Source organism: Epinephelus fuscoguttatus, linkage group LG6 (assembly GCF_011397635.1).
Source record: "Epinephelus fuscoguttatus linkage group LG6, E.fuscoguttatus.final_Chr_v1".
NCBI classification, from domain to species: Eukaryota; Metazoa; Chordata; class Actinopteri; order Perciformes; family Serranidae; genus Epinephelus; species Epinephelus fuscoguttatus.
The window spans coordinates 42,165,612-42,191,791 of record NC_064757.1 but is presented as its reverse complement, the minus strand read 5'-3'; the positions used below and the strand labels follow the sequence as shown (position 1 = coordinate 42,191,791).

Here is a 26,180-nt window from a genome sequence, read left to right as displayed (position 1 = left end):
AGCTTTAAGGCTGGTAAGAGTATGTTAGTCCACCATCTGCAGTATTAAATATATTCATTATCAGCTTGTTCCAGCTCTTTCATGGACTCTTTATACCATTTACACAGGGTTAAATATTCAAACATCAGATTCCATATTTTTGTTGCTGTGCAGTTTTATTAAATGGAATCAAATCTTCATGTTTTGTGCATCATTTTAATGCATTTTACCCCATATTCACATTGAAACATACAGCATGTTGAAAGTTTGGCATCTCTAGATATTTGATAAGGTGTAATGATGGTATGTAAGCACGTAAAGGCTGTTATTTCTGACCCTTTCGGCTTGCAACCCCTTGAAATAGCCACTTACAGAAAACTTGTGACCCTTTCTCATACATAGGTCATGATCTTATTTAGGGCTGCAACTCATGATATCTTTCATTATCGATTCATCTGCCCCTTGTTTTCTTGATTTTTAAAAGCAATGCTATTTTTTTAGCTTCCTGTCAATCAAACGTCAACCACACCAGCCTGGGAGTATTTGATCTGATCACACTGGAACTATTGACAAAAACAACACCAGGCTGGTCTATTAAAAATATGGCTGAAACTAATGATTATTTTCATTTTTGATTGATCTACTATTATTTTCTGGATTAATAATTTTGTCAATAAAAAGTCAAGAAATAGAGAAAAAAATGGAGCAGTGCTATTTCCAAGAGCCCAAGGTGATGTCCTTAAATGGTGTGTTTTATCAGACCAGTAGTACAAAAATCAAAAGCTATTTAGTTGATAATTTATGACAAAGAAAAGCACATTTTTTTAGATTTAAACCAGCAAATGTTTGGCTTTTTTGCTTAAAAATTACTAAAACAATTAAGCCTGATTTATGGTCCTGCGTTAGATCAACGACGTACCTACGTCGTAGGGTACATGGCTACACAGGAGGCTCGCCGTAGCCCCCGGCGTAGCCTGACATGCACCTCCCAAAAAATGTAACTACACGTCGAGGTGACACAGACCCAGTGCAGACCGAGAGGGCTGTGATTGGTTGCTTGGTAGCAACGCATTTCCGGTTCCGTATTTCCAGATTGCGCCATCCCCGCCATCTTTAAACATCTTCTGTTGCGATGTAGATGTTGCAGTATTAACATACTTTCTTTGACATCCAACAACTCCAACTCCAGCAAGATTCTCTCTCTCTCTCGGTCGCCATTGTTCACTGTGACCGGAAAAGCCGGAAGCTAAACAAAGAATCAACTAGAGACGATGATAACCATTCAGGAAAGGAACGCAGCCCCCTACTGCTCTGGGGGTGAATTGCACCGCGACGAAATGGAGTGACAGAGAAGTTCGAAGGGTTCACGACAACGTCACGGCAATGATGTAGGTACGTCGCAGGTACGCCGCAGGACCATAAATCAGGCTTTACCTGATTATCAGAATTGTCGGCAATTAATTTTCCGTCAATCGACTAATCGATTAATTGAGTAATCATTGCAGCTCTAGTCTTATTATGGACATGAGATGTCAGCAGTTACCAAAAGACTATTTTTACACCAAGATTGTTTAATTTGTGGGATTTTTAGAGACCTGACGAGGTGAATTAAGACAGTATAACAAGTAAAAAAAAGCAAAAATTAGAACAGTGGTTCCCGACTGGTTGGTCCTGGACCAAAAGTGGGTCCTGGGTTTATTCTGAATGGACCACATGTGACTTGTGAACATGTCAAGTTTCTAAAAATCACACACTTTATTTTAAAGTACACTGAATTTCCAGCACAGAGCTTTTACTTTGAAGTGTTGTTCCCTCCTGTAGAGTGAGTGACTGACACCTCTTCGGTCTTAGTCTCGCTCACCAGACCTTTCTCAAGAAAAGAAAGGTCTGGCTGGGCCGACTCTCACTTTGAGATTGGGGAAAAAAAACGCCCCGGCTGCTTGTATTTCTTTCAACCAATCACATTCGTTCTGGGCGGTGCCGCAGCAACGGCGCGCTTGCAGAAATATTGCCAGGGGGAAACAGGTTTTGGTGTAACACACCCACAAAAATATCACCTACAGTACGCAAACCATGGCAGAAAAATGGCTACATCCCCACAAGATCAAAGTTAGTAAAGGACTTGTTGAAAACTGCTACCAGAGGTGGTAGCGCGGGACTTCAGCGGGTGGCTCGTTCCGCCCAATGAGAGGCTGATCTATGAAGCGAATTTCCGCCCACTCAGACTACTTCGGTCTGAACCTCCAGGTTGGGAACCACTGGTTCAAGACATTGTACAATGATTTGTTGGAAACAAACTTTCTCTCCAGATCTTACTACTTAACTTGTCCTCATTGAATTTCATCTGCTGTTTCCTGTCAGTTCACTTCAGTTAATCACCGAGAAGCTGATTGAGATGAAACATAATCAGGGCCATTAAAATAACGTAGAATGTTATTTATATTTCTGCTTTGAAAGTTTTGTGTTTGTTCAGATTTGTTGGTATGAACCTGTTTTGTATTTTAAACACCCACGGGGAGACTGGCTGTGCCCTAAACTTCGAGAAGGTCGGAGGTCAGCCGTAGACCTGGTTCACTTTTGTGACCCAAAGACACTCCAATGTCATGTACTTGCTGAATGATGATTCTGTGTGCATAACTCAAAGACCAACAGGTGGCAGCATACACCTCACACACAACCAGACAACAATAAGTGTGTCAGAGAGGAAAGATTCCCCCCTGCAGAAACAGGATGTGTCCAGACATGGGGGTTTGTAAAGTCATGTGATCCTGCTCTGCTCCTCCTCATCTCTTATGTAATCCCCATCTCAGCCATGTGCTCCCCCTATAACCACTGACCTAAATGTGGTAATTGTCACCAGTTACCCGCACAAATACACATTTTTCACTTCTAGTAATTGACGCACACATGACAGAGGTGACTTTGGGTGATGTTGCACATGGCTGAGACCATGAAGGAATGAGAGTGTGCAGCATTATGAGGTGGATTCTCCAGCCTACACACATGCCTTTGTTCATACGCTTGTAGTTCACAGAGGCAGCTGTCACACCACTTCCTCATTGCCAGTGTCTGGTGAAAAATTACATTGTTTTTTTCCACTGTGGATGATCATTAAAATCGAATGGAGTGTCATGAGATCAATTTACACACACTGAGGAACTAACAGCCTTTGCATGCCTTCAGAAAAGACCAGCATTGTGTAACAGGAAGAACAAAGACACAAAGGAATATTGATCAGGGTTTTTAATAATGAGCAAGGTGAGGTAAACAGGTTACTTTAGTGTAGCCTGAGGTTTGTTTATTTCTCCACGCACTGCATTCTTTCCAGCCTGTTTTGTGATCTCCCTCCTCAACCAGACTGCTCAGTCTGTCTGTCACTCACTCCGCCCCAGCAGAGATGAACATTGTCTGGGTGCTTTTATGGAGGCCCATTGACACCAAGACAAGGAAAAAATAAATGAAAGTATGCAGGGAAAAAACTTACGGTGAGTCATACTACCTCATGATGTTGACTAAGTGAGTCAAAATCAGAGGTGATGGTGGACAATAAAAACCCTCACCAAATAAATAAAAGAAAAAATATTTTCAGGTGAAAAAATTAATTAACAATTAAAATTTTAAATATTTGGTTAATCTATAAGATATATGAAAAATATAATTTTATAAATATATTTATTTTATAAAATAAACTTAAATTTACAAATAAATAAATAAATAAATAAATAACAACCTTGCTAATTCAGTAAGTCTTGTCAGTCATCTCAGCTGGTAGCAGCCCAGTTCCTAACATGATTGGCTAATCACCATCTATTGTCACCTTGGGGACAACAGTGTTATCTTTGCAAGCTGTGTGACTTTACATGATTCCTTGCTGAAGAAATTATGATAAGTTTGTTGCTGCTAAATTGGTTTGTCTCAGGATAAAGTTAAGGCTTATGTTTTTACTGGACAGATAACATTGTACAACAGCACTGCCTCTGGGTTTATATTTGCTCAGGTGTCACCAGACTTCAGTAAAAAAAAAAAAGCAAAGAGTTTGTCGTATTTAAGTGTTTAAGTCACACAACAGGTTTACAAGTGTTTTGAAGTGTAATTACCACAACATGGATGAGATGGTGATGTAAAGAGGAACATCACTGCCCTCCTTAATTGCAAATTTAGTGTAAATGAGTTCCCCCAATTTTTTTAAGTGACTTTAGACCCCCAACTTTAGGGCCACCACAGAGAGGTTCAAGAGATGTTACCTCTCCTCGAGAACATCTAAATCCTAAATGAGGATGTTTCCAAGGCTCCTGACACTCTACACCTCTAATATTGATACTGATACCATATTTCTTTTCACACTACTGTATACTCAATATTTAATTTTGTGCATATCTTATCATCTTATCTTTGTTGTATATATTTTCTGTGCTGCATATGTTGTATTGTTGTAGGTTATAAATTACATTTTTATATTTATATTTTAAGCACAGCACTGGAGGCGGCATACAGGCATTTCAGTGGACTAAGTCGAGAAACGTATGCGACAAATAAAAACCTTGAAACTTGAATGTGAAATCCCAAGGAAAAGAGTAGGAGGTTGGTGTATTACTATCTCATATTATTCTGACATATCTCATATTTACTGTGCAATGATATTTATATACTCCTAGGTTTTTACAGTGAAAATACTACACACTGTGTGTGTTTTACAATTATCTTGTGCAGTCAACCAGGGGTGAACAGTATATGTGTCAGAGAAAGCTGTATACAGTGTATATAGATTTTTGATTATTTTTATTCTTATTTGATCTCATTTGTGTTTTTATAATAGAGTGCTCCAGATGGACATTTTTTTGGTAGGCTGACAAGGAAGCTCTGTGGCAAACAAAATTTTATGATACCTACATGTTTTGTTCAGCAAGATAATCTTAACAAATAAACGCTCCATATGATTTTTGAAACCTATATGCAGTCACCAGAAGTAAAAAGCTAATGTTAGGCTATAAACAAATCACACCATGGTCGCATAATCTAACGTTATCACAACATCAAGGCTGTAAAGCGTCTTCGGTGTGATGATGTTCTGTAATCTCATTTAGCCGCTTGTTGGCAGCTGCCTTTTTAAGACACATAAAAGCTTTAAAAGTTATGAGTGTGATGTATACTTATGTGTATTATGTAGTAAACAAAAACCCATGAAAAAACAACCATTGACTTCAAGATAAGGGAACCAGGAGTGCAAAAATGCTAAATAATTTCTGGGTTTTAGGACTCATTCCTGGGGTATTCTAGATTTTATATTATTTTTATGTTAACTAATTTGTATTTTTGTAATTTTTTAAAAAATCCTATTTAACACTAAATAACTTTTTCCTTTAAAAAAAAAAATCTTGCTTATGACTCTTAAGATGCTGTAATGTGGATTTCCCTAGTGTGGGATTAATAAAGTCTTGCTTATTTTTTAATGAATGAATTTGATTTAATTTAATTTAATTCAAGTTAATTCAATTTAATTTTATCTGAAAGTATCATATTCTCCACTGAGTATCTCATAAGATTGACTCAATAAATAAAAATTAAATGTATGTTTTTTATATCCTACATAACTTCATTCATTCGGTTGGGTTTTTGTTTCGGCACTAATCGGCTTCCATACTCTCTCCACTTACACCAATCATAACAATAGGAGGGGGCGGGGCCACTCCAGGTTAGGTTGTCACTCTCATAGGGTAAATAACAAACCACCCACTTATTTTGTAGGCTACCGCTGGGGAGTCACGAGAAGTTTAACGTTAGCGAAGCTCCACTGTTTAATGACCCAGAGGTGAGCGGGGATGACACAGGTGAACCCGATGAGAACGACTTCACTGGGAGGGTTTCTGGTGAGACGCGGGCTCCCACTCTGTTAGCCCACCTGCACTCGGGGTGCTGTAGAGGAACCGCTGTGGTGCTAGCTAAGCTCGTTAGCCGCTAACTACCGCAGCTAATAGCGAGCTAACTAGCCGCGTCGCCCGAGTGAAGTGAGCAAGTCGCGGCGTGTGAAGCTAACCGCGCCGAGGCTACTTTTGGGGGGATACCGAGTCGGATATATTCCTTGGAGGGATTCGTGCTGCCAACTCTTTGCCAGGTGTATTTTTGCGCCTCTCCTCTTACCCTTTTTTCATTGTTGGCGGAGCGTCCTGACTGCACACCGCTGTCTCCATGCATGCTAGCAACGGCTGCAACCGCCAGCTACAGTGATGTGTCACATTAGCTAACGAATCTTTTTTTTTGACCATTTGTGAGTGGATGCTGTCACTGGTACGAGCTTTTTGGAGACAGACGGGGTTGTATCATCCCACCGTGACGCCCGTGTATTAACTGTACTTTCATGTCGTATCACCCGACAGCTAGTTGTCCCTCCAGAAGAACCAGACGCGGAGCATGCAGGAGAAGAAAAGACCACAGATAAGTAGATAGGGGACGTCGGACACAACCGAGTTAAATTGGACTGTGTGGTTAATCTACCACCAACAACTGGGATCGCATTTGGTGGCCGGACTGACAGAAAGTACGAGGATGAAGAAGTTTTCTAGAATGCCAAAGTCCGAGAGCGGAGGGCTCGGAGGGGCGTCCGGGTCCGGCTCCAGCTCCGGAGTCAGCAGCTACTTCGGGAAAGTGTTTGCAATCGGGCGGTTCCAAGTCACCGTGGAAGAGCTCATTGCAGAAGGTATGTGCATTAATACAGCCTGTTGACAGTGTTCTCACATAAAGCACCATGACACTCTGGGACACACCCGTCACCCTCTGTTTGGAGGGAGCAACTTTCGCAAACCCAGCAGTGAGGCAACTCCTCCAGCTTTGTTCCTTTTATGGGTTGGTAATTGGTTTGCACTCCACTATAAAAGCTCAGTTTTCCCCCTTAAACATCTGCTTATTTCCCAAGAAAATACACGCAGAGTGATTGAAATAGGTCGCGCTTCTCTTCCAGGCTGTGAACGCTTTGGTGCCTAAACTGGGGCACCAGGGATTTGGTACATAGCTCGACTTGAAACGTGTAACTTCTCCCCATACAGCTGTAGCTTACATCCTGCTTCAGCTGCTCCACTGAGGGGGTTTGCCCCCAGGGTAACAACGGTCCAAGTCCCCTGTGTCAACATACAGCATGTAAAGATCCAGCCATTAAAAAGATCACTCTGTCCACCAAAAAAGTTCTTCTGCACTCCTCTTTTGTCCCATGAGGATTTTTTAGTTACTATGAAAAGTTTTCCTCTCTCTGCAGCTGTTAAAATGTACAAAGACTAGTTTCTTTTTAGGCTGGCAGAGAGAGACACCACAGCTTTTTATTGGCATGTCTAACTTGATCAGATTGCATACCATTAAAACAAGTAACAGTGCTTGCTAGATAAACACATTAAGGATGCCTTATGCAATGGCTGTGTGTACCCAGTACAGCTCTTGAGGATGTCGACAGGCTTTCTGGAAACGTAAGACATTTCCTTCATGGCTTAACCAAACCCCGCGTCCAGATATGTTGAAACGAGAATCTCCTCCATATACACTCACACAGGCGCAGAATGGGGAAGTGTGGAAACAGACATGTTTCACAAAGCAGCTGTTCTTTCGCAAATGGTTTAGTGCTTATCACGGTGTGTTAATTAGAAACATTCTTTGATTTATAGAGCCGCCCCGACCAACCCAGCTTTGCCAGTTAGTGAGCTAATTGGTCATTAGGGTCTTTTCTTTACCAGGAAGTCGTCATATTTTTATGGTGTTTATTCCAGCATAAGGTGATACTAATTAGACATTACTGGAAAAGTGCTGGCAAATTCCACCCATCAGAATTATTTTCACAAATATGCTTTAGTCTTTAGTGTTTAAAAGGTCCCTCTGCAGTATTGGGTTTGACTGTGGAGGGGTGATAGTGCCGAACACTTCAACAGGTTTTTCTTCTGCATAAATCAACAAATTAATTACTCAAATTCTGTCGACTGTTTGAGGATTCATTAAGTCAAGGTCAGCCCACGTGATATAAACTTGGAGCAGTGCAGGTGGGTGAAAGGGAAACTGTTCTCACAGACAACACAGTGCAGAGCAACTCCCACCTGACTTTAACTGCAAAGATAAGTGAAACAAAGTTAAGAGGCGTTATTAAAAAGATTTTGTTTGTGTGCTATTAGTGTCACTGAAGCCATAATCCATCTTTAAATCACTAGGAGTAAAGAACGCTAACTAAATGTTCCAGATGTTTAGTGAGCATTGTCTCCTCAAGTAACGCAACACTGTAAACATGCCGTTGAGTCAAACTGTAAACCTGATCTCACTTGCCCAAAAAGAAAAAACAACCACGCACGCACACACGCGCACACACACACAACCCTTCCTGCAAGCAGTCATGAGTCTGTGTCATCATATAATCATGTGAAGTGGCTGTGGCTGGTTTTGCTACCAGGAGCACAAGGTTACATTGTAACCTTTGCTCATCATTTCTGTTCCAGGGGTAAGAGCTGGGTGTCTGCGTCTGTCAGGGCTGCACGTTAATCACGCAATTGTCTATTTGATTTCACTTACAGTGTCTGCTGCATTTGGACGGGGACAGAGTGTAAAAGCCAGATACAAAGAGGAGAGTATTGCTCCACAGTCATTAACGTGGAGTTTAAGTGCTAGGTGTAAAATCTGCTTAAGGAAGTAGCTGTTGGGAGACTTGTTTAGAGTGAAACTTAATGCTTATCAGAAACAAAATATGTCATGTGATATTTACAGCATCAAAAGCAGAAAGGGTAGAATTCAGACGATATTTTTAAAGTGTTAAAAAGAGAAATTTCACAATAAAGTGCATTAAATCAAGATCAGTACTTTCTTCAAGGATTCAAAGTTGCCTGTTTTAATGGTTGAAACCATTTGTACTCTGTTATACTAGAAATAGTGCACAGTACCACACTTGAAGAAAAACTTGCTTCAGTAGAAATAAAATGACTGTCAGTAAAAAAATACTCTTTTACAACAACCGTAGCAAATCAATTAATCGCCTCCACCACTTCACATGCACTCATGATGTAGGCTTTTATATAAATATAGCACTGTACGGTGTCATGACTGCTTAGGCAGCTGAGTACTGTACTTTTTCTGTTAGTGGTGGTCCCATGTGCTGCCCATTCAGCAACACAGGACCTCTACCTACCAATCTACTGTTGCAGATTCTTTACACAGGTTTGGGGTTTGTGGCTTGAACCACTTGGCAGGTAACCAGCCATCATTTTGATGTCCTGATCTATTTAAAAACTTTCTATGCTGGGAACGTGGTAAACGTGTCAAGGTTAATTTTAGGATTTACCTGCCATCGTGGCCCAGAGACCACCAAGTAACTGCATCAGGCATGTTTAGAAAAGTGTATTCAAACTTTGAAGGTTTCCTTTTTCTTGGCCAGATGAGAATAATGACATTTGAAGTCAGATGAACAGCTGGTAACTTCATCAGACCTGAGGATGCACATTGCAGTTGTCTTGAACCATTTGTAGTTTGTCAGAAGTGAAAACAGTCTTAATTGACTGTAGCAGTCTGCCATAATGTGAGGTTTTTTGGTGTAAAGGAAAACCAGGGCTGTTATCATAGCAGCAGTTCCTCCTTGTAAAAAAGTTTTCATGACTGAGGCAAAACCACAGAATAAACTGATCCTCCTGTTGATCTGTTTTGTTTTTCTCAACATATTGTGTCCATTTGACTGAAAAGTGACTTTTTCTCATCATACTTTATTTACTCTTTGGGCACATGCTTTTTCTATACATTTAGACTGCACTACAACAGTAGTCCCATGTGCCTAAAGTCTAAATATAGGTTGATAAGAAGATGGCTGTATTTCAGAGACCACAAGAAGCACAGTCAAGTATTTGTGAACTTAAAACAAGTTGAATATCAAAGATATGCACACATGTGCCGTGTTAAAAAATCATATGAAAGACACTGATAAACACAACGCAGTTTTAGTGTTTTTCTCTTTAAAAAAAAATCTGACTTTTACTAATGATAAAAGTTTAATTTTTCATGTGAGCCAAGAAATTCAAAGTTGTACTGTTACGTTCTTGCACAAAGTATGTCCAACAAATGGCCTTTTTGCTAACAATACTAACATTTATTAACGTTGCAAGCACTGTCCTAATAATACCTAATATGTTAGATTTTATCTTAATATTGTAACTTTTGCAACATTTAATGACTCAAATTCTCATTTTTGACTTGCATGATTTTTCTTTCTTTTTATATTTAACAAGCATTGTTGGAAGGAGCCTGAGATCTAAGATTTTCATCGTCAACACACTGCTTCTCTGTGATTGTTGTGCGTATGTAAATAAATAACTTGAATAAACCTGTTGCGGGCACAGGGTAACTTATGTGACTGATGTCCAGGCACTGAGTAGATCATGTGGTTTCTGAAAGGCTCATCTTCCTCTTCCTTATTCAGCTATTATCCAGCAGCTGTGCCAGTTTAATGAAAAGCACGAGATTCTCCTAAAGCCAAACACACAGCTATAGTTTGCTGGAGAAGAGAAACTGCTGATGATTGGGTATCTTTGCTCCAAACACCACCTCCTCCAGATATGTTCAAATTAAACTTGTCAGGCTTTAAACTTCTCTTGCTGTCATGTTGTTAGATATTTTTTTCCAGTGACATATCTGCAGAGCTAGACAGTTCTTACATTGAGTAGGAACATAGTCATTTCCCTCCACTCCCCTTTTGCCTCTGCGGTTTCTCTTGAGCTCTATCTGCTGCCGTCTCCAAGAGGAACACAGAAATGACATGTAGGAACAGGATGCATCTGTGAGCATCCCGTCACCCTTTTCTCCACTAACTCTAATCATTTGGGGTCCCTCCTTAGGGCCTGGAAGTTTAGGAAATGAGGAGGGATTAATTTGATAAATTATGGGTTTGGGAAGTTTGGTAGTTGCACAAAAAGCCCGACAAAGTTTGGGGAAAATCGTAGTAGACACAGAGTATCTGCTGCTGTTTGGAAGAATTTTAAAGATTTTAATGCATAGAAATATATAGTAATAGATATGCCTATCTTTAAATATTTATTTTCTGTCAAAAGCCACTATTTAAGATGGCAGACAGACTGTTCCTAAACTGATTGTGTTGCAGTCAGAATATTTAATTAAGCTATTTGCTGAGCAACAACGAAGCATTTAACAGATAACTGCCTCTGGAACATGTCTTGTTGTCAGTTTAACTTGCATAATCGCCGTTATGTCACTGCTGTTTACTCACCAGACCACCACTACGTTACATGACTGCTGTACTGTACCTACCTCTCTCACTGTACAGGGCAAACAGTTCGTGTTTGCATCAGTTGGTAAGTTCTTGGTCAAATGTCACTGCCTCGTTCTAATTAACAGGAAGACCTTGGCTCAGGGGTTTCACTTCCTATGTTTGCAGTTTTACATGCATCTTAACAGTGAGGTTATAATTCATCACTGCCTCGTCTAATTAGGGTCACCTCCATCTTCTAAGCTGACTTTGTGCTTCATCGTAGCACCCTGCGTCTTTTCATGCAACATTTTAACCGTCTTCATATAGAAAGCTTGACTCTCAGCTGACTGGTTCTCTTGAGTATTGTCTGAGCTTTTTAAGTGACACAAAAAACATTTTCTCTGAACATGCTGACTTCACACAAATTTCCCCGTTGCTTGCTGTCAGCAGAATCTTGAAGCGTTTACACCAGAGTATGTCATGGCACTCTGTAAGCCCAAGCTGAAGAGATGAAGGCAGCGTAACACTCTCAGCCTTGGTCACGGGGACTCCCTGACCACGACAAGCCACTGATCATGTAAACAGGAGAAACGCAAACACTGTTTCCATGCAAACAGCTGCTGTGTTCACAGCGAACATGATGCGTTTTCACCTGGTCCTTTCCTGCTTGTGATCTGGACAGCCGCTATGCGTTGACCACACAGTTTTTTGCCCGCTGCTGTTAGAAATTTACACAACAAATGTATCAATGAAAGTGCGGTTACACTTGAAACAAGTCCACTTGATAAGCTCTTTGTTGTGAGTTTCTTTAGCGGTGTTTGCTTTGTTCCAGATTAAAATAAATGAAAGAGAAAGCCAGATGTTAAGTAAATATACTGTAGATATCTGCTGCCTTTTTGGGTCTCTCAGTTTAGATAAAATGAAAAGTCTGTCAGCTTAGGGCTGAGTGATATGGCTGGATTCAGTATCATGGTATTAATAATAATGTTTTTCTGAGATGGAGCGATGGAACACCATATTCCCTCATTTGGTGTTTTTGGGATGATGGCGGAGGGCACAGTCTAACTGTGCTCTGCTTCAGACTGAAGACAGTGTTGTATTAAAATAATGGAAAGTTACCTGGAGAGTTATAACAGAAGTAATCATTTTATCTTCCATTAGGGGCGGGTGATGCCACAAAATTTGGTTTCAATCAGATACCAAGTAATACAGGGCCAGAATTGCTGATATTGGTACTGATACAATTCTTTTTTTTATTAAAAGTGGCTCATGTACTTTCTTATAGGGTATGAGGTGAATAATCAGTCTGCTAATCCTGACCAACAGCTAATGATGACCAATTACATTTTGAAAATGTCACATTAACCAATGCTGAAGATCTGATTTGACTAAAATACTAATTTCACTACTGTATACCTGGATATTCCTCACCTGTGTCTCGACTCTTCCAGTAAATTCTGTCTTTGTGTCAGAGGTCTGGATGCTAAGGCCTTTCCTTTCTCCTCCCTTCTCCTCTTGTGTTTTTTTCCCTTGTTCATTAAAACATCACTGCTATTAATTGTAAGATTAAACTAGTCAGGGTGCACGCCGTGGTGTGCTGTGCATGTGCGACACATATGTTGTTTGAGTACAGACAACACACAGAGCACAGACAGTTTTACTTTTGAAATACCAATTGGTACGACGTAGAAGAGAGAAGGTAATCCTTTTTAGGTATTGATCCATATCTTCAAAATGGGAACGCATCTATAGTATAGATCTTCTGGTGTCAATCTGCCCACCCCTTTCCTCCATGGCCACGTGTGTGTCACCTTGCTCGTATTTAAATGACCAACACAATCCCTTCCTGCATGACCCAACATTGACCCAACATTGTGTCATAGTTAGGGCACAAGTATACTGGCTGCGTGGCCAAATGTACACGTACATAGTGTGCCGCGCCTGTGTGCACACTTGCTGTAGCACGGTCGTTTGTCGATGCAGCCAGAACGCCTGATACTGGTGGTCTCCGCTAGGGGCAGACCACAGCACTCAGACACAGAGGTCGCGAAAAGCAAAGAAGGCGGTGACACTGTATTTCCGGATGTAGTAGGCTACACACAAACATGGGTACTCTCGGTGAAGAGGAGATTATAATTGTATGTACTTTAAGATCTCGGCAGAGGAAAAGGCGTCGTCTCCGCCGCCATCGGAGATGGTATGTGTGGCTCAACCTCACGTTCACAGTCTCTAGAGGTCTACTTCGCACAAGCGCCTCTAGTGTTCATGTCAATATTGCATCTTGCGCACGCATCACGTTACCTCGCGTCAAAGTGAGCGGCCTACGTGCCAAACAACCGCAAAATACGCATGGCAGCCATGATGCGTATGGGCATGCATTGTCTGCAGCAAGTATACTTCTTGCATTGAGCTAGGTAAGCTTTTCTGGTTGACAATTTTGATGGCTGCTGTCAAATGTGTTTGACCACAGCCTAACACGGTGGTATTTTCCCCTAGTGCCACAAACGGGTCCACATTTGTGGTTTTGAGTTAAATATCTCAACAACTATTGGCTGGATTGCAATGAACTTTGCTGCCCCTCAAATAACTTTGTTGATCCTGTGACTTTTCGTCCAATTTTAATTTGTCCGTTACTTTTAATCTATGACAATATACCTGCAAACTAATGAGATTCACATCAGCTACAATTTGTGTTTTGTGCTAAGTAGCAACGGTTAGCATGCTAACATAGCAAAATAAAATACTCAACATTATACTTGCTTAGCATCAGCATGTTAGTATTGCCATTTTGAGCATGTTAGCATGCTCACCTAGCTTTTAGCTGAAAGCAAGCACAGCCTTATGGAGCTAGGAGCATGGCTGTACACCAAGAATGATAACTAAAATGATATTGATGTGAGCATCAGGAGTGATGAACAATAACGTTCTGTAAACAGTGGCATCAAGCACACGCCAGCTGTGTCAGCAGGTTAGGAAAATGGATATTGATGACCTCTTACTGCTGTACATTGCACAGAGAAATAAAGAAAACAGAAGGATACCAGATCACATCTTATAAAGACTGTTTTATCAAACAGGTGCAGTTTTTTTTAAAAATACAATGATGGGTCTCTCTGCAATGCCATCTGCCATGTTGAACATGATGCCCTTTAAATTTGGATAATGTTTGATTGGCTGTCAGTATTTCTGATATTCATGAAATCCATCAGAAAGTGTTTCCAACAATGTTGTTCGCCACTGTTGCTGAGGTTGTGGTGTAGCCTCCGCCATCCACTTAAATTAGGATTATTTTCAAAATGTGATATTTATAGTCATTGTTTTCGTTCCTAGTGTGGATGGTCCTTTGCTTGGACAACTGAGTGTTGTGAAACTAACACAATATCATCATGATACAATTTCAGTGAAAGTTGATAAATTAAACAATGAATGACTATTTGATTATCACCCAGCCTTGCTTTTAATTTGCCAACAGCAACAGTTACATACACAAAAAACATCATATAATGGTAAACTGCAGGTGTAATTGCTGTCCTAGTCACTGCCATCTGTCATTGCTGTTCAGGTCAGAGCGTTCCTTTTGATAGTGTTTTATTTTTTTGAATGACCTATTTGATCCCCCCTCTCTACCAGGGGAGGGGGGTGAGAATGCATCCCATCTACATTATTAGCATACTGTACTGGTGATGAATAGGCGCATTGTGCCCCTTTGTTGTCTTATTCTAGCACCCTAGAAAGAATGCTGGTACGACGCAGCACTTGGTCCCGTGATGGGTATTGCTGCCTTTGTGCTTGCTCATTGAGGCCTTCTGTATCTGCCTCTCTGCGTTGCCATCCCTCCCCTCTTTGTAAAACTGCAAATGAATTATTTTCTCCCAATTCATCATCACCCGATCTGAGGAGGGCGTTGAGCCAAATGTGGGAGTGAACTCTGGTCACATGGACACTGCCAAAACAGAAGGACATTGATTTGGAAGTCCACTACAACATTTCACTTCAGCGGCTGCGGTTTTCTTTGATCAATGTATTGACAAATTGTGGATTATTCTGAGACACATGCATCATTAGGATTCAATTTAGTGGCTTTAAATAGACAATGCAGCATAATTCAAACTAAATACAGCAGTGCACCGGGACACCATATTACCTCTTGTGTTGTTTATGAAAGACATTGGTTGTGCTGACCTTGAGTGAGGACAACTTTTATGAATGTGCTTGGAGATGATTGTTTGTGAGGAGCTCAAGGTTTTCCCAACTCCTCATCTTTGGTGTACTTGTTTCAGAGGATTGTTGAGAATATTGATGTGTTTACTGCAGAATCATATGCATTGTTTTATACAAACCCTGGCATTGTCAGTCCATTACTATTATGGAAAAAAGGACTGCAGTCTTCATATTGTACATTCACATCAGAAGCTTCCAAAGAGGCAAAGTCTGTCTTGGACGCCCAAGAAGCACGACTGTCAAAAACATTTGTGGCAGCTTTGGTCACTCTAGTCGCTCATCATGTGAATCATTGAACGTTCGATCATGCTTGTCAATTTAAAGGAGCCGCAAAGCGACTACTGGCTTGAAAGCAGCGTAGTTGCTGCTTGCTGTTGTCCAGTCAAAAAGCTCATAGTTGGCCTACAGAAAGTTATGTTTGGTCAATGGAAACAGAAAACGTATGTCATCCCATTCAAACCAAGCAAGCAAGACTTGCATGCTACGTCGCAACATTAGCCTCCAATTCTCTCCTCTATTACTAACATTACACACTTTAAAACCAACCAACTACCTCCGTGACGCGGTCCCAAGCCTCATTCTTTTTATTTTGGTCTCTGTAACGGAACAGTGACACATTATAAAGGACTGAGTGGGCGCCAACGCAACTAATAAACTTGTCGATATCCATTGTCGGAACAAGTGTGCTATAGGAAGTTACACGACTTGTTCTCTGGGACCCGCTTCATTGAAGCACATCAGCATTCTGATTGGTTGTTGCCGAACCATGTCAGAGCTCATTACCATAAAGTTAAACGAGTTTTCACTTCCCTCCAGACCGCTCCGGTCGCTTTGGTCGCCCAAGACGCGCGGCTGACGACCAGGCTGCCCAAGTCGCCAGGCTGTCATTGAAAATGAATGACTTCCGCCACTTTGGAAGCTCTGGTCGCTTTTGGTGTGAATGTACAGTAAGTCTGTGTAACAGAGTGAACAGTTGCTCTCAGTCCAGTGTTTTTGGTATTCTTGTGGACAAGAAGTTATTTTCTACTGCAAATCAGTCAGAGGTTTTCATGTAGCAGCTTGCAAATTTGTCATTTTGTTGTCAACATGAAAAATAACTATTCTGATAACCAAGAGATTATAAATGTCAATATATTGCACTGACTTATAAGCTATCATGACTTGTGGTTCTAGTCAAGGTCAGCTCTCCGGAGACACTAAGTACAGGTTGGAAACTGATCATAGGCTTATGTGAGCTGACTGAACTCCAGCATGGCTCCCCTCAGTTGGATGACGAGACAGGAGTGATGAATGATTGCCTCACTCTTAATGACTGTGGGAACTGTAAACACGCTGGTGCCAACATGCCACTCCAGTCTGCAGTTTATTATTCTTATGTTGTTTGTTATGAAGAAAAAAAATCGCTTTCGATTGCTAGATGTCTGAACAAGCTGTAAACAAGTTCATTAAATTTTAGCTCAGCAGTGCAAACTAGAAATGGCATTTTCAGATGAGAAAGTGTTGATTTATTTAGAAGGGAGGTTGTGCAATCTCTAGCAAATAGAATACATAGGGGAAACACGAAGCGACCCATGCAGTCTGATCAGTTTTCATGATATTTTGCATAGCCTCTTTGTTTAACTTAAAGTTCATGTAAACTATGAGTTCTTGGCATACTCCATGACTTACCTACGCAGCCACTAAAGACCTGTTGTTTAGTCTGAACTGACCATGTCGGGTAAAATTTGACCTACGCTGACACCCGCCCATCCTGGCATTTATTTAGCTTAATTGCAGTCTCTCTATTGACGAAATTACAACTGTTTTTCATCACAGCCTGGCACTATCCTAAATTATGCCCCAACAGTTTCCATGTACTTTTTTCTCTGAGGATAGGAACGGTGGAGTTGGTTGCCCAAGGTCTGTGTCTTTGCTTTTTTCCAGCATTTTTCCTTGCTACATATCCAAAGTCGCACTTGTACTTTGACCTTTTTGACCATTAAATTCTTAAATTTAGACGGCAGGTATTTGGTCCAAACCAGTGAACGCAAACCTGCACACAATGAACGCAAGTCGAACAAACTTCTCCTAACTCCTTTCTTGTTTTCCTTTATATGTCAGGATGGTGTTGAGTTGGGATCACAACCGACCCTGTTGTTGTAATGTTGTCACCCTTGTGTATCCTTTTCGTCCAGCAGCATCTCTGTCTCTTTCCTAGTTTCATCATAAAGCCTCCAAAGCACAGCCACTTGTGTCTGTCGGTTCAGTTGTAAACACTGTTGAGGCAAGATGTATGAGAGTTGACTGCCAGAACCTTCCAGCTCACTAAGCCCAGGATGAAAAAACATGTACAGTCATCGCTGCACCTCCTCGTATTACCTTTTATGGACTTGCTCTCCAGGAAGACTTCTTCACACACTTGCATCTGTCTTTTAAAGTGCTTTGCATCATTCACCTGAGTCTGGGGGAAGAAATTAGATTGATTGCAGTCAAGTACTCCTGCTTTACACATAGCCCTAAGTGGAAGAATGAAAGCGGAATAAGGAGGAGGAGACGTAGTCCGGGTTGACAGTTTTGTGATGCATACAACAAAGTGTCTGCAGTGGTGTTTGCCGTTCTCACTCGCCAGGCAGGAGTTACTGAGCACACCAAAATCAGAGAGTGTGTTATGGGGAGATAGGGAGTTAGATTTGTGGCGGTTAAAACAGAACTGACAGGGCAATTCTCAAACTTCTTTTGGCTTTTCGTACTTTAATATTATTCCTTCACTGCGACTGATGCCTAGTGGTTTGATTTCAGTGTGCTTTATTCATCAGAGAGGAACTGTAGATTTGACCCGCGTTTGTTATTTAAGACTCTGAGATCATTGGTCACCAGTTAAGTTTGACTTTTGCCCTGGCAGCTACAAGACACAAGACTGTTCAGTCAGTTTGTCTGTCCAACCTTTTGACCCAGAGCAAGTTGGTTTTGACAGTTAAGAGCAAGATTGCGGCTGGAGAGAGGACTGACCTTTTGCTGTTAACCTTTCATCTAGCTCCAAATTCCCCTTGACTAACACTTGATGAAAGGCAATGCCTCTTTAAAACAAATATCTGGATTTCCATGAAACTTGCATACATACTTACTGGCATAATTCCGCATCACAGAAGATGAATCCTAAAATTCTGTTGCCCCTTTAGTAGCTGCACCACCAGGCCAAAATCTCAGACTATACACAGCCCAAGGCTGGTTTTCAAAAAGTATCAGAAACTGCTAAGTAAGTATGCCCGGTCAGATTGTTTACTTATTCTTTTGCCACTTTCAGACAGATTTTTATATGAGCAGAGTTGATGTAGTATATCACCCAACACATTGTACAATCTAGAAAGCAGATTGCCATAAATGCTGCTGAAGTTTTAATGAATGTCCTTTCCTTAAAGGTGCCCAGTGGAATTCTCTTGTAAACAAAAGTTGTTAACAGTCAGTGTGTGTGTATGTGTGTAAGAGCTTTGAATGCATTTCCTTTCTCGTAGAACATTTGCAAAGCAAATTTTTGAAAAAGTGTTTTAAATCCAGCTTGTTTACATCCTTGTTTAATTGCTTGTAGCCTTTCTATTTCTGCCTTTGTCGGCATTTCATGGCATTTTAACGCCACCTGTAGAACAGTGGAATAGTACGAAAGGATTGGCAGGAGTGTCGTCTTCGCACGTGTGTCCTTGTGCGAAAAATTGCTCTATAGTGTCACCAGAGGTCAAAATCTCCACAGACAACATTTACTCTGGACAAACAGATGTACGTATTTTGGACAGTACTTTATTGTAGGAAAGAAAAAGAGTGGCAGAGGTTGTTCATACAGTGCTGTCATGCTCAAACTCTGCAGTGGCACTGAGCAGATGTGCAAGGCACTTGCCAGCTGAAAGTGACCTCTCCATTGTGAGGAAGAGCAGCGTGGTGCTGAATACAGAGCAGATGTACCTGTAAGGGTGATGAAGAGAGTCAGAGATTCTACTTAAAACAAGGGCTGGATAATATATATCGACAAAGTATCGGTACTGTGTTAGATTTTATTTTTCTATTTTTGGTTATCGTAATATCTTAAGTGTTGTCTTTTCCTGGTTTTAAAGGCAGCATGACAGTAAAGTGATGTAATTTTCTGAACTCACCAGATTGTTCTAGCTGTTCTGTTCTGTCATCCTTTACCCAACAGTTTTATCAAAAATCTCATGTAAACATTTTGTGAATGCACTAATAGTCAAACCTACAATATTGTTGCACTAAGGATACTTGGGTATTTTTTTTCTTCATGTTGCCCAGCCCTACCTGAAACCTTTCATCAGAATTTGATGGGACATCCTTACCAGACTTTAATTTATTTCCACACCACAGAACTTCATAACATAGTGATATTTCACAAACCCTTCTCTATTTGCTGTTCCCCTTTTGAATCCTCTCAATTCCTCAAAACTATCTTGATCGGTTTCTGTAGAGATTTGAAAACAGTCACAAGGCCGTGATACGTAACTTGCGACATTTTCATCAATCTTGTGCTGACAAGCAAATCTTAATCGATGGTAGACGCATACTGGACCCCGTACAGTTAAAGTAAAATGTGAGTGTCCTCTAAAACTGGTAACATTGAAAAGCAATCAGCACCCTCATGCTGCTTATGACCAAGTCACACCTCCAGATGTTGGAGGCCAGATTGATGTTTTCGGCTGTCTTCCCCCTGTGAATGCACCTTTCATTCATTTTTAGTCCAGCATGCCTGCAGCATCCCAGTATCTGCTCTGTATTTTGGCAGGGTGCCACCCTCGCCGCTAAAAGTTTAAAAATATCTGACCTGCAACAACCTTGGTTATCTCCTTGCTATGGCCAAGGCTATGCATATTTGACTTGGCTGGAAAAGGAAACTCAAGTAACAGTGTTAGTAGGTTAACTATGGTGAAGGGAGGAGAAGTGTGTAAATTAAGCAGAGTGCAGTGTTATCTTTGTTTATGTTTAATACAAAAAACTTGAGAAATAATTAACTTGCCATTAATTTATAATCAGAATTTGTTAATTTTTAAAGATGTTCATCTAAAAACCAAAGCAGGATTTCTGCCTTGAAGGGTCTGGAGAAGATGACACGGTGGTGTGGTGTTCTGTCAGGAAAGGGATCACAGAGTGCAGAATCTGTCAGCTGCTCGCTAAAAGCAAGTGCATTCCTATTTTTAGGGCTGACAACCTATGCCACTGATGCTTTTCTGAATGTTGCCACAGTTTAACTTTGAGGACTCAGGAGAAACAGTTTAGGTAGTGTTTTTAACAGATAGTTGTTGGCCTAAAGTGATGTTTGCAAACTGACATGTCTGTCAGTGCCTGGAGAATGTGTGAAAACTCAGGGTGGATGGTCTGCCGTTTATTTCTGGAATGAAACTGACAGGACATGTTTTGCTGTTACATTTTGAAACATGGTTTCGGCTGCCTTTAACTTTCAGCTCTGCAGATTTGTTATAACTCTAGTTACCAAACAGCATGTTTGGTTGTCACTACATTAGCCAGCCAAAGAACAAAAGTCCTTTCCGTATTAGCCTTTATAATACCAAATCTCAAAGGATTTGCTAAAGCGCTGGGGATCAAAAAGTCATTATTGGTAATTAGCGAGAGCAGCTGGCACCGCATGGCAAACTGGAAAAGACCTTGAAGCCTGTTGATGGAAATCCATTTTCTACATTTATTGTGGAAACATGGCACCTGTTAGTCTACAAGACAAAGGCAGCAATGTGGAAGGATGGTATGCATTATGCACTTTAGTATTCTGTAATACAGTAGGTGTAACACTTAGAAAAGTTCATATTGTACTTCAAATTTTGGCAGATGACACTCTTTTGAATGTTACAAAGGTTAGATTAAAGAAGAGGTGATGGAGCCCTCAGTCTGGACATTTTAACATATTACTGGTATCATTGGCATCAAGTGGGGCAAGTTCCTTTTCTCAGAGTGACTGATTGATTTCGACACTAACTGCTTAAACTCTTAGGTCAACATTGTGTTGAGTGATCAACAATGATCAGAAGGTTGGATATGTTGAGCCATAGATGGAGAGGAAAATACTTCAGTGAATATACAGTTGTCGCAGTAACTAGCTGTTCTCAAATTGTAACAGGAACTTAAAGGGGTACTTTGCCGATTTTCATCGCTCAGCTTTCAGCTTTGTATCATAACAACGTGGGTAGTATGTGTAAATTAACTATGTTAAACTGGTTTCCATCTTGCCAGCAGCCAGATCTCCCTGCTTGAAATGTGTCATCGGCAGGTTTTCGCTGACTCTTGGGCTGTTGCTCAAACTACAGATTGTACTTCTTTATTTTTGCATACATGCCACAACCACGACACAAAAGCCCTTTTTAGATAGGAATTGTGCAAATTTGCAGGAAAGCCCAATCAGTCTTTTTTCAGCATTGGCAGTATTAAAAACAAAATCGAGGAGTCCGGAAAATTGCCACCTACCTACTTTTCTTGATATAGAATGCGCCTTTTTCGGGGCAAGGGGCAAGGAGGGCGCGCTATTCCTTGTCTCCCCAGTTGCTCATCTTTACAGTGTCTGTCAGGTTTGCATTTCCCGGGGCGTCGGTGGCTTAGTGGTAGAGCAGGGTTCGAATCCAGCCTGTGGCCCTTTGCTGCTTGTCATCCCCCCTTCTCTCTCTCCCCCTTTCACGCTTACCTGTCCTGTCCATTAAAGGCAAAATGCCCAAAAAAATATTTAAAAAAAAAAAAAGGTTTGCGTTTCCCTCTTGCTATTAGCTGCTCGCTAATTCCTGCTATCGGCGGTTTCCTGTTTATCCAGTGGCTCGCACATGCGGCATCATCAACAGCTCCTCCCACAAGTCTTCAACAGTCCCCCCTGTTGCGGAAGGCCGCCTATGACTACCCTCTGAGGCGGAAAATTGGGCGTCTTGGATCAAATCGTCTTTCCGCCTCTGTGTGTATAAATGCTTGCAGCTGGCCGGCAAATCGGCCCAACATTTGCAGAAAATCTGGCGGTGTAAAAGGGGCTAAAGAGTATAGAGGCAGATAGAGAGCTGCCCTTCTCTCCCTCTCAATCTGCTTCTATACTTTTTTGTCAGTGTGCTGTCAGTGCTGATAAAATATGAACCAATATTCTGTGGCTGCGTTGCCTATTTCTCACCTATAATGTTTTCAGAAACATAGTTTAGCTTACTGTTGAACTGTAATAAGATATCGTTTGGTACCAGCTGGTCACCATATTGTTGTCGTACGGCAACTTGCATTTTGTCACCCAGCAGCGAGAGCAGTTATTGGTGTGGTGCGGCACAGTGCATTCTGGTAGTTCTAGGTTTTCTGCCTCTTGAGAGGAAGTGTATAACCTTCAGTGTAATATAAAATAATGGCAAATTTGTTTTCTGTAGCTGTCGATATAATGTTGCTCTAATATACTTTGATGTATGACAACGTTTTGTTTACCATCACGTATGCTTCTTCATTTTCACCCCATGTTCCTGAAATTCTATTTGAAATTTGAGTTTGAATCTGATAAAATGCCTTACAAATGTGTGGAAACCCTGTTAAAAAATTGAGCATTTCTACTTCATAGAAAGCCCAGTTTTATGAAAAGACCATCTTTCCAGCAGTGAAATACGTCTTTAAGTAGGTCCAGGTTTTCATATTGAATATGTGTAATGTTCCCAATAGTAAGGTTACTCCATTGTCACTGAAGCCTCTGGATAGCCAGTGAAGTGTTAACAAAATAACTGGTATCTTATTTAGGAATGACATTGTTAAAGTATTAACCTTATTAATTTAAGTTCATTGGACAAATTGACAACTGTTCCTTTTAGAGAGTTTACCCAGAAGGAGATCCCTTTCCAAGTTTGATTCTTGTGAAATAGCACTCACTCGAGGGGAAGTTGGGGGAAGAAGGCCAAGATGAGATTTGCAGGCGAAAGGACACACTGAAAACAGTGAATAGCTCCTCGAAGCACAACTCTTACCTTTCACCTGATTTCTCATTAGTTCAAGTAAAACAATTTCATCATTTACGTAAGAGAAAAGATACACCAGTATTCAGATAACCCGTTTTACTTTTTTAACCTTTTATGTAAGCTCAAACGAGATGAGGAAATGAGATATCCTTCCCACTTTTTGTAATGCCATGCAACCACAATTTGTTGTAAGCTGGTTACTCTTATCCTTAAGCTTTACAACTGTGAAGACTTGTAGGGGAAGTGTTGTGGGTTCATGTCAGGGGATGGGGGCCTCCAGGAGGAAATACCTAAGCCTGCTCCAAAAGAAATGGCATTCTCCTCTTTTAAAGGCAGCCCTGCAGCTGAAGGAGGCCTTTTGAATTGAACCACATCCTTAGTTTGTAGCTTTTTAACAAGCTAAGATGCCACACTAACTTACGTAAAAAAGCTGTGGGTTGAAACGAGTGAAGTCAACAGAGTGCGATTCGAACAGAGTGACTGTTGGTCAGAGCATGGTCTGTTATCGCAGATGACATCATGCTTCAGAGGAAGAACATCTGTGCCTGAGCAGAAACTATAAACGTATAATCTCAGTTCGCTGCGTGTTACTAAATCCTCTAATCCTCACTTGTTGAGACACTCCTCTGCCACTTTTGAAGTATTTTTTTCTTGCCTATATCACAAGGCATGCTGAGTATCTGTTTCGCAGACGCTGTTGAGATCCTCTTTCAAGCCTCTTCCACAGGCTGTCATGTGGGCTGCCTCTGACTGTCCTAGATAGTCGGGCTTTGCAGTGATGTCAGGGTCCCTAGCGCTGCATTCAGGGCCGGGAAATATTCTCCAGTAATTACAGCCCTCGCTCAGTACCAGGCTGTAATGTCAGTGCGCCCCCCAACCCCCCTCCTTTCTTCTTGGCCTGATGGATTCGGGGGTTTTCCTCTCAACCGTCACTGACGACTGACCATGTCCTCACGGTGAAGTGCCTCCATCTCCTCTCCATAGTGCAGCCAGCCAACAGAGGAGCAGGAGGGGAGGTACAATAACAGTGAGATGTGACTAATGGGCTCTGAGTACCAGAGTTAGACATGCCCATCAGCACTGCTTTAATACACTGAAAGGATTCGGTTACACTTCTGTGCACGAGAAGCTCGCTGTGTTGTATTATCAGTCTGTAACTTAAACTTGGAGCAAATCATCATCCGATTTGCACAGACATCTTTTAACAAAACCTACATGTCACTTTAAAATCATTGTGCCTTAGTGAGTCTTGAGAGATATGAAGACATGACAAAAGATGATTCATGAAATATGGAAAAAATATGAAGAGATTACCTTCTAAATTGAGCTACAGCCTCTTAACTCTCACAACTTTTCCTAACCGGCGTGATGTGAGCAAGTGAACGAACATTGTATTGTTTCAGTGTTTCCCTTTGAAGATGTCCTAACCTGCTCCGTGGATCAGCAAACAGGCTTCCCAGTGTGTCGCTAGCCCAAAAAACAGCTTGCCCTGGCTCTGTTTTGGTGAAGCTTTGTGCACCTCCAACCTTTTTTCACAGCATTAGCAAGCCGTAGCTTTGGCTAGGTCAGGACTTGATAGGCTCCCTGGATGTTGCTGTCGCTCTTAGTATATCTTGAAAGTGTTTTGCGCTCCATCCACCAGAGTTTGCTTGCTTGCTTTATGTATAGAAAAGGTATCTGGGTCGAGTTTCAAAATACTTTTATAGAGTCTAAATCTGCTGATGAAATCCTCTCAAATCTGTCTGTTTGACCAACAAGTCACAAATAGGTGTTTCTTTATGCTTCTGTGTACACTTGACGCAACGTCCATGCAGTTGCCCCGCAGTTGCCCCGCAGTTGCTGTGTGCCTATCATAGTTTTGTGTGCTTTTGGTCTATATCGCTATGCAATTCTGCACCAAAGCGCTTGGGGGTGCGGTGTTCTTTTTACACCTACCTAGTAGGGTTGGGAACGATTAACCGATACGACCAGATATCCGGTTTGACAAGCGAGAGATACGATTGCGTCGGTAGCAGCCTCCTCAGTCGATACAAATCAGCCAAGAATCCTTAGATGAATCGATTGTAGAGTCATGGAGTCAGGTATCGCGAGACTCGCAATTGGTTGACTGGCTTTAACAGTTTGCATCTTGAAAACAACGCGAGAGCCAGTGGCATGCTCCGTAGCAGGCATTACTGACAACGATAATGGATGTAAACATCAGCGCCAGCTTGACCAGTGGAGCTGAGGAACAGAAGCTAATGCTGGTTGGATAAACCAGGGAGCAGCCAAGCCGCAACAGAAACTAAAGGCGAATCCTGTCGGTTGTGGGTTGAACAGGGGGTCACAGACACAGACAAAAATATGTATTCCTGTCAAATATGGCGGCCGTAGTGCTCCACGGCGCAAGATAATGGCTTACCGGCAACCAAGAAGCCCGGTCCAAGAAGTCTTCGTCGGTGTCATGACTGCCCAGAAATACCTGAACAGCCGAGCCGTAGCAGCACACAGTTATGTGGCGTGTCAGAGGAGAAACGAGCCGTTCACATTTCCACAAACCTCACCGCACTTTAGGGACTGTTCTTTACTTGTCAGGGGAGGAGGGTGGCTGGTTGATTTTGAATTTATTTAATTATTTTATTTTGATCCCTCCCTATGTTAATCACTTATTGATGCTGTTTTTGAAGTATGAATAAGTCAGTAAGTAATTTATTCCATTGAAATATCAGTGATGTATTATAGAAAAGTGATTTATCTGTTTATAAATGACAAACACAGAGTGTAGCAAACACAGAGAAATAGTCTGACATGCTGTCAGTGATAAGCTGCTAGTCATCACAGTCCATGATATC

The 26,180-nt window shown here is 41.3% G+C and overlaps 1 protein-coding gene across 2 annotated transcripts in view; it reads left to right on the top strand.

The window, feature by feature from the left end:
- The first annotated feature begins 5,698 nt into the window (after positions 1–5,698).
- The window catches only part of bmp2k (BMP2 inducible kinase), a 67,376-nt gene continuing 46,894 nt past the window's right edge, over positions 5,699–26,180 (top strand). For both annotated transcript variants that reach the window (XM_049579975.1, XM_049579976.1), the window contains exon 1: positions 5,699–6,673. In XM_049579975.1, coding sequence (XP_049435932.1) covers positions 6,523–6,673 — 151 coding nt within the window. In that variant the 5' untranslated portion in view covers positions 5,699–6,522. The remainder of the gene's footprint in view (positions 6,674–26,180) is intronic.